The sequence below is a fragment of the Sinocyclocheilus grahami genome, unplaced genomic scaffold (genome assembly GCF_001515645.1).
Source record: "Sinocyclocheilus grahami isolate Dianchi unplaced genomic scaffold, SAMN03320097.WGS_v1.1 scaffold2452.1, whole genome shotgun sequence".
NCBI lineage: Eukaryota > Metazoa > Chordata > Actinopteri > Cypriniformes > Cyprinidae > Sinocyclocheilus > Sinocyclocheilus grahami.
This window is the reverse complement of record NW_015507631.1, coordinates 42,048-50,908: the sequence shown is the minus strand read 5'-3', so window position 1 is coordinate 50,908 and position 8,861 is coordinate 42,048. Positions and strand designations below refer to the sequence as shown.

Sequence of the window (8,861 nt, the reverse complement as noted above, 5' to 3'; positions counted from 1 at the left end):
TGCAGGAACCTTTACCTGATAGAACATAGACTCGATATCAGCCATTAAAGCGACAGACTCCATTCTGAATCCGCTAAGAACACCTATTAAAGTGCTTGTTAGATCTGGTCCCTGAAGGAGTTGTCCATTCAGTGATGCTCCCTGAAATGAAGCACTGCAGTCGAATACAACTCTGATCTTTTTCTTTTTTGAATGGTAAACCCCATGATGAGGTATATACCACACACGACCATCATGCCTCTCAAATTCTTCAACAGGTACCTTTTCTGCATATCCTTTGGAAATCACGTCTTCCATAAAAGCAATATAATCTGCTTGAAATGTTGAATCTTTTTGGAATTTCCTTTGCAGGTTTAAAGCTCTCTGTTCTGCAACTATTCAATTATTTGGAAGGACCACATCCTTATTCTTGAGCGGCAAACCAATGCAGTAATGACCATCTTTCAGTTTTATAGACTGAGACACCATATACATGAACTGAATATCTTCTTTAGACATTGCTACCAGTTCATCCTGAGCATTTTCAGGGAAATCAGTCTTAAATTGTTTGTTTCCAAAGCTCCTCCAATTTGGAGACAGAGATCCTGTTTACAGGCACCTGAGCCTGGTCATTACAGAAAGTTCCATACTTTTCCATTCCTTTATGAGGTCCATTCACTGTCCATCCAAGTATGGTTCTTACCGCATAAGGTCCATTATTTTGGCTGCGAATAACCTGCCATGGCTCCAGTGCCTCTGGTACATTTGCTCCAATCAAGAGTTCAACTCCTGTTTCGATTGAGGGCAAAGATATATGATTTAAATAAGGCCATTGAACAAGATCGCTCTGCTTGGGAATATTAGCCTTAGATACTGGCATGCTTTTCTGGGTGTACACTTCAGGAAGTGAACAATAATGTGTCTGATCCAATCCAGCAACTTCAAGATCCTTAAGAACATAACTGGAAACCAATTTATCTTGATTCATAGCACAAGCCGCATCTCGCACAGCGTATCTTCAGTTCTGCCGCACACGTACAAAGCACACGCGCACACACAGAGAGACGCATTTCAGAAAAACCGAGTTGAATCGTCTTTCACATCTCCTCCTCATGTGTGAACAGACACATACACACAGAATTGTCAATAGTACCCGTCTCGACGATCATTCTCGTAAACGCAGTCGGTTACTTTTTATATTATCTATGCTTGTAAATTGTGTTTTTCTTTTTCTTTTTCTTTCTTTTGTTTACTGACTGTTCACTTGCCTTTAATAATGTTTGAACTTTCTCAGACTATAGCTTTTGCTGTGGTATATGAAGAAGTACTTGAAGTGTGGAAAGCAAAGTTACAATGATATAAAATTAGTGTCATTAATTTTTTTTGTTTGTATGTTCACACTGATGTTAAAATAAATTTTCTGATTTGTGACATTACTTTTTATGTAATGCTAAAACACTGCTGGTCAGTTTCAGAAGTTGTAGTGATTCTTTCTTTTCCAAGAAAGAATGTGAAACAAATCGGTTATAATTTTCATTTTTAAATATTTTCAAATATAATTGAAATTAATTTTACACACTTTAAGCAATATCGTATCGAATATCACATTTTTTAACAAGGTATCGCATATCGTATTTTTCTTTAATATCGCACAGCCATAGTATCGTGGTTGTATCGTATTGCATCATGGTTAAGGACTTTCTTTTTTGCCATGTCTCCATTAGTGCATTATCCGCTGTGACGAGGATGAGACTCATACTGCTTCCATGTACTGCACTGTTTGTGCCACACACCTGTGTGCCGAGTGCTCCCAGCTCACTCACTCCACCCGAACATTGGCCAAACACCGGCGTGTGCCACTGGCAGACAAGCCCCATGAGAAGATGCTCTGTCCACAGCACCAGGTGCACGCCATTGAGTTTGTCTGCCTGGAAGACGGCTGCCAGCCGGGGCCGCTCATGTGCTGCGTGTGCAAGGAGTACGGGAAGCATCAAGGACATAAGGTTCAGAACTTTAATGCAACAATTGAAAAACACTTGTTAGTCTTTAGGCTTAGAGTATTGGCTTGGATTTCTTGATTCAGTTTGCATCTCATTCACAAAGTTTTGATTCAGTTTCAATCCTGTATTGATTCTTGAAGGAAATTTTCTGATTTCATTAAAATTTTAGGAATGTAACAATGCAGTTGTTTTTTAGATGCATTGTTGCTAATGCAACTGCATTGAAGTATTTAAGAAATATATTGAAATATGGCTTAAATAATCATTTGCGTTCGTATTGTTTCTGGTGCAATTACACTGAAGTTGGATTATTATTGTTAAACTAAAACCATAAAAACATTTTACTTAAAATAATCCTTACTTACAATAAAATATTTTTTTTACTTGGAGAAAAAATATATATATATATACAGTGGTGTAAAAAAGTGTTTATACAAATACAATGCCAGTTAATCTAGAATCAAATTAGTTCACTGTCAATCAAACAATTCTTACTCCTCCTGAGTTTGCTTGGTGAGGACGTTCAGCAGAAACCACAGAATGGGAGGTCTACTAAATTAATGTAGTGCAAAAATCTTACTGCATCCATCGAAAAATAACTTCAAACAGTGATCTAGTATTTAAGAATAGTTATTGGATCATTCAGATATTTCTGATTTATTGCAAATAGGATATTTTGTACCCAGCCCGATTTACATTTTTGATCTTGTTTCATGAAAACATTATGCCAGCACACTATACTGGAGGCTGAAGCCAACCAGATCCGAGCGTCCATCCTGGATATGGCACACTGCATCCGTACATTCACAGAGGAAGTGTCAGATTACTCCAGGAAACTAGTGGGCATCGTGCAGCAGATTGAAGGAGGAGAGCAGATCGTGGAGGACAGCATGGGCATGGCTCACACTGAACATGTATGAGCGTGTTTTTGGGTGTTCATAATGGCATAATGCATTTGCCTCTGAATAAGTTTCCAATGAACTCCTCTATGGTTTCCACTCAGGTTCCAGGAACAGCAGAAAGCGCCCGGTCTTGTGTGCGTGCCTATTTTGCGGATCTACACGAGACGCTGTGCCGTCAGGAGGAGATGGCTCTGAGCGTGGTGGACGCACACGTCCGAGAGAGGCTGATCTGGCTTCGACAGCAGCAGGAGGACATGACCATACTGCTGTCACAGGTGTCCACTGCCTGTCTGCACTGCGAGAAAACACTGCAGCAGGTACAGACTCAAACATCTGACACAATCAGTGGGATCATAAGCACTTGGTTTATTTGTGTTTTCCCCTAGGATGATTGCAGGGTCATTTTGGCAAAACAGGAGATCAACCGACTACTAGAGACACTACAAAAACAACAGCAGCAGTTTACAGAGCTGGCAGACCACATTCAACTGGATGCAGGCATACCTGTTACTTTCACTAAGGTAATTTGACCTTTTTATGACATGGTAAGCTTAGTATAGATATTGAAAAAAAAAAAATCCTTGTATTGCAAATGTTTGTATATATACACACACACACACACGCATATATATATATATATATATATATATATATATATATATATATATATATACAGTGGGGGAAAATTTTTTTTTTTTTTTTTTAAGATAATCAGAGGTTTTCTTTCTGTTTTAGGTTTTAATGTAGAAACTGTTGAATACAAAAACCTGAAATTCACCATTTGGGATGTGGGTGGCAAGCATAAACTCCGTCCACTATGGAAACACTACTATCTGAACACACAAGGTACTGTAACATGCCAATCATGTTCTTGCAAAGTTATTGCTTGTGGAGATTGTAATTCACAGGGGCTTTGTTCATGATGAAATTCACACTGTCACATTACTCGCATAATAAGTGTGTATGACTGAAACTGGCCATCTGTTGTCTCCCAGCGGTGGTGTTTGTGATTGACAGCTGTCACAGAGACCGGCTGATGGAGTCTCACAGTGAACTGGCCAAACTGCTGACAGAGAAAGAGCTCAGAGATGCTCTGCTGCTCATCTTCGCCAACAAACAGGTGAGAGATTTGACACACGCTTATTTTAATTAGAAATTCTGAGTGGAGGGATATTCATACAAAATGCATCTTATTAATGTGCCTATATACATATGTATAGAAAAATAATATTTTAATAATCAGTTGCTGATGACATTTTTACTGTGTGTTTAAGAAAGGTATTTTTTCTTAAATTAGTTTTTTTTATGAATATACTGTATCTGTCCTGTTTGTATTTTCTTTTTGCTGTATTTGTAAATGGCTAGTAAAGCTAGTATTTTCTGTTTTATATTGTTCTATTTATATTAGATTTTACCTGACCACATTAAAACTACTGTCCTTTCTATCCTCAAAGCATCAGCCCTGTTATAAACATAAGTTATGCCATAAATAAATACATAAAAATGCCAAATGGCATTATGCTTTCAGGAACTGAATGTCAAGTGTAAAGATATTTTCTAACACTTTAGCTTCTGTTTATATTTGTCAGTAGGGGAAGATCCCATTATATACCTGAAAGAATGTTTTAAAAAAAAATTTTGTTGTAAATATTGCCTTTGCTGATATGGCATTAAAAAACAAATTTTCAAAGAATATATGTGGAATCATTATATTTACATATTTGTTTTATGTTACATGTATCATGTATTTGGCAGATTATTGCATTGTATATTGCATATGTGTGTTCTTTGTGAATCAAATCCTTGATCTTGAACTCATAAACAAGATTTTTCTCTCTACAGGAAGTTCCCGGTGCTGTGTCTGTGGAGGAGATGACGGAGCTCCTGAGCTTACACAAACTGTGCTGCGGCCGCAGCTGGCACATCCAGGGCTGTGACGCCCGCAGCGGCATGGGTCTACACGAGGGGTTAGACTGGCTCTCACGCCAGCTGGTGGCTGCAGGAGTTCTGGATGTGGCCTGAGGGATGCTTAACCACACTTAATAGACTTATGACTTAAAACTCAAGCTGGTCCATGCCATTTGTACAGTCACCCTGCTCATGTTTACCCACAGTACCACGTCATACCATCATTCATTAGTAGACTCGCTGCTGTGTGTGTTCGTGGCTCATTGGTGTACATAAGTGGAGCTCATATTGGAGTGATTTAAGCGAGGACTCCAGGTTAAATACAAGGCAACATGCAGTGGCAGATGTTGTTGCTTTGGTTGCCCCATAGACCTCCATTGTACATGCTTTACTGTAAAAATTGCTTGGGTCCCTGTCAGAGAGTGGTAATCAAAACATTCACAGATGCTGTTCATAAATGTATATTTAACCTGGACTGTTGGTTTAAAAACAAGTTGATGAACATTACTAATTAAACTTACTGTCCCTTTTGTCAAAACAGTCAAATTTGCTGAAAATGTACTCACCCTCAGGCCATGCAAGATGTGGATGAGTTTGTTTTTTCATGGGAACACTTTTAGAGAAATGTAGCATTACATCACTTGCTCACCAGTGGATCATCTGCAGTGAATGGGTGCCGTCAGAATGAGAGTCCAAACAGCTGTTAAAAACATCACAATAATCCACACCACTCCGGTCCATCAGTTAATGATTGGTGAAACAAAAAGCTGCGTGTTCTTTTAACAACATTAAGACATTTTTAACCATTGCGTCCATTATCCATAAAAAATTCTTCCTCTTCCCTTGTTGTCCTCGCATTAAAATCCACCTGTTTGGACACTCATTCTGACGGCACCCATTCACTGCAGAGGATTCACTGGAGAGCAAGTGATGTAATGCTACATTTCTCCAAATCTGAGGAAGAAACAAACCCATCAACATACCGGATGGCACATTTTCAGCAGTTTCTTGACTTTAGGCTGAACTATTCCTTTAACATCTAGTTTATGATACTCCTCTTTTCATGGTCAGTTCACTCATTTTGGTCATTTGTGTAATATTAACTAATGCCTGGAGATATTTTGCGCATATATATATATAGTAGATGTGCAAAATATACTGGTCATTTCTGTACAGACACCCTCATGAAATCTCTATAGTGTTGTGTGCAAACAGCACAAGGTTTAAATAGATCTATTAAATGTTTTAATCGTAGGCAAAGCCCCTTAGGTCTGGACAAAACTAGGCATTAATCACCAGATTCATGGTTTCTGCAATGTGAAGTGCCTGTTAATGTGTCAGATTAGCTACTGAAATAGTAAGAAAGGACATGTGATCAAATCCATTGCCATCGTTCAAAAGTTACATGCAATGGGGTGAATTTCACAAAACATGTAAATAACATGAATAGGTCATGCTTTCTTTTACGAGCAAAGAAAAAATAATTATATTTTGCATTAAGTAACCTGTTTTAGAAGCATTGAGAGTTTTTGTGTTGTAAAAGCACATTTTACCCTCAATCTCATTATTGTAATGTAAAAAAAATAAAATAATTCTTTAATGTGAAATGCTACACATGGTAGTATTGCCTTCATGGATTATTAAAATAGTACAGTAATGAAAATCATAATTGGCAATGAGAATTTCAGCACATTTGTATGGAGTATATTGTGCTTAATCGTTATGAAAATGTCAATGCTAAAAATGTGGAATGTTAGAAAAATAAGCAGTAGTTTTTTTTTTCGGTTATGCAAAATTGAAATGATTTTGGGGGTAAAATGTGACCAACATGCATTTTTGTGAGATTCACCCAAAGGCATACCATTATTGTTTTTTTATGGCCATCATGAATTTGGCTTTAAATAAGCCTGTAAATATTTATTGAAATGTACATTGTGGTCTTAAGAGTGGTGCATGGGTGTAGGTGTATTTTCATCATGTATGGAGAGATGGATGTGTAAAAAAAAAAAAAAAATGTTACTGATTATTTATATTTTAAAGGAATATTGTAGTTGTCAAGGAAAAGTTTATAAACTCGCTCCCAGTTCAATGGTCCACTACTTATCAAAATCTGGCATCTCATTTCTTAGCATCTTAACAAAAGCAAACTGTTACATTATATTAATATTGGTTCATCAATGTACTTCAACTAGAACACAGATGTGGTTGTATGTAAACACTATTATTTGACAGTTTATCTGCATTAGTCGGTTTTAGGACCCATCCTTTAGTTTGAAACACTGATCCTCATTGCTATGTAATGTTAACTAACTAAAGTGAAACGCATGTGTGAAGCCTTTCCCTGTCCCCTATTGCAGGAGGATCTGAAGTTGTGAGAGATTTTGTTGTTAATGTGAGTTTTGGAAGCCTCTCAAGAAGCACAGTGCACATCCATGTTTGTTGTTGATTTGATGACGGCTTTTTGTATAACCATTCATAATATTATGCTATTAAAAACAAAGCTGAAAAACACTGATCTGAATGATGCATCACTAATGAAACTGGAGCATTTAAAAAAAAAAAAAGGTACTTTATTTTACAAAATCAGAAGCGAGCAGCTCAGACGGCACATCTATTTGACGGTGATGTTTATGATGCTGATGTCTTCATACGGTTTGTCAGTTTTGGGGTTGACTTTTAAGTTGGAGATCCTCTGGACCACCTCCATACCTTTAGTGGTTCTCCCGAAGACTGTGTGCTTGTTGTCCAGCCAGGGCTAATTGGAGAGAAAATGAGAAAAAAAGTTAATTTAAATTGACTCAACTGTTGTTGTCGGCCAAACTGCTGGCCCAAACTGCTTTTCCAAAAGTCATGGTAATTACAAGACATTCGCAAAATGACAATGGTGTGACATTTATTTTATGACTACACATTAACTGAATGACTTAATTAGGGCAATTTCATTATTGATTAGGTGTTTCCAGCCTCAGCCGCTGAAACTATAGCCCAATAGCAAAAGTCATACGTCTCACAATACAAACAGAGTGAGCAGTGTAGTCTGATTCATGGACAAGAAGGTCTTTAAACCGGTTCTTTTCAGTGAATCAAAAACAGCACATTCAGTGTACACTTCCAGAACAACGAACAGGTCCAGTAAGGAATCATTCAAATAGATTCACCAACTCACGATTTGCCATCTGAGTCAGTAAGATCCTTCATTGAATTAACTGTCAGAATGGTTACCGAATCAACATCAATTCATCATTACTTGATGGAATATTATAATAGAATACATGTATATGTATAGAAGTACATTTTAAAAATTCTCATGAGATTAATTCTGTAATCATTTTACGCATTATTACAACAGTTAAAAACAAACATTTTTTCGTAGTTGATTTTTGTGCGTTACATTTAAACAGAACTGCATAGTTTCCTAATTTTGTTCTATATAACTTACAGCAATAACAGAGTGAATGTGAATCTTACTGACCACAAACTTTTGAATACCCAGCTGGGTAGTGTACATCTTCATGTTTAATAAAAAAAAAATTGGGCTTATCAACAATCCAAAAATGGGAGAAAAACAAAAAGACCCAGCTGGGACAACTTACAGTTGGGACGACAGTGATGAAAAACTGTGATCCGTTGGTTCCCGGGCCTGCGTTGGCCATGCTGAGGGTGTAGGGTCTGTCGTGCCTCAGTGTGGCATGAAACTCGTCCTCAAACTCTCCCCCCCAGATGCTCTCTCCACCCATCCCTGTGCCTGTGGGGTCTCCGGTCTGGATCATGAAGCCCTACACGACATGTCACTCTCTCAGCTCACATCCACAAACATCCACCAATCCTGAGGTACACATCTAAACGCTCGACAGGAGCTCTTACCTTGATGACCCGATGAAATATGTGGGCGTTGAAATAACCGTTCCTGCTGTGGACGCAGAAGTTCTCCACAGTTTTAGGGCATCTGAGGAACAAAAAAAACCAATAAATAAACAAATATACTGCCTTCTCAGGCCAAGCAGCTATAAACCCCCCCCCCCCCCCCCCACACAACAAACACACAAACACAACAAAAGAAGAACAGACACGC

At 38.0% G+C, this 8,861-nt stretch overlaps 2 protein-coding genes across 2 annotated transcripts in view; one reads left to right on the top strand and one right to left on the bottom strand.

Annotated features, from left to right (window-relative positions):
- The first annotated feature begins 720 nt into the window (after positions 1 to 720).
- On the top strand, positions 721 to 5,400 carry LOC107575066 (E3 ubiquitin-protein ligase TRIM23-like). The gene is made up of 8 exons (XM_016261478.1): positions 721 to 738; positions 1,704 to 1,982; positions 2,711 to 2,893; positions 2,983 to 3,198; positions 3,268 to 3,403; positions 3,494 to 3,727; positions 3,877 to 4,001; positions 4,724 to 5,400. The coding sequence occupies exons 1-8, from the start codon at positions 721 to 723 to the stop codon at positions 4,901 to 4,903; spliced, it is 1,371 nt and encodes a 456-aa protein (XP_016116964.1). The 3' UTR covers positions 4,904 to 5,400.
- A 1,948-nt stretch (positions 5,401 to 7,348) lies between these two features.
- The window catches only part of LOC107575065 (peptidylprolyl isomerase domain and WD repeat-containing protein 1), an 8,053-nt gene continuing 6,540 nt past the window's right edge, over positions 7,349 to 8,861 (bottom strand). The window contains exons 8-10 of the mRNA XM_016261476.1: positions 8,654 to 8,735; positions 8,383 to 8,565; positions 7,349 to 7,544 (exon numbers count right to left, since the gene is read on the bottom strand). Of these exons, the coding sequence (XP_016116962.1) occupies positions 7,401 to 7,544; positions 8,383 to 8,565; positions 8,654 to 8,735 (409 nt within the window). The 3' untranslated portion in view covers positions 7,349 to 7,400. The remainder of the gene's footprint in view (positions 7,545 to 8,382; positions 8,566 to 8,653; positions 8,736 to 8,861) is intronic.

Bases quoted from the DNA above. Each gene is read 5' to 3' on its own strand.
- LOC107575066 (XM_016261478.1), top strand. The intron at 3,199-3,267 runs GTACAGACTCAA...GTTTTCCCCTAG, and splicing joins GCGAGAAAACACTGCAGCAG to GATGATTGCAGGGTCATTTT. The intron at 3,728-3,876 runs GTACTGTAACAT...GTTGTCTCCCAG, and splicing joins CTACTATCTGAACACACAAG to CGGTGGTGTTTGTGATTGAC.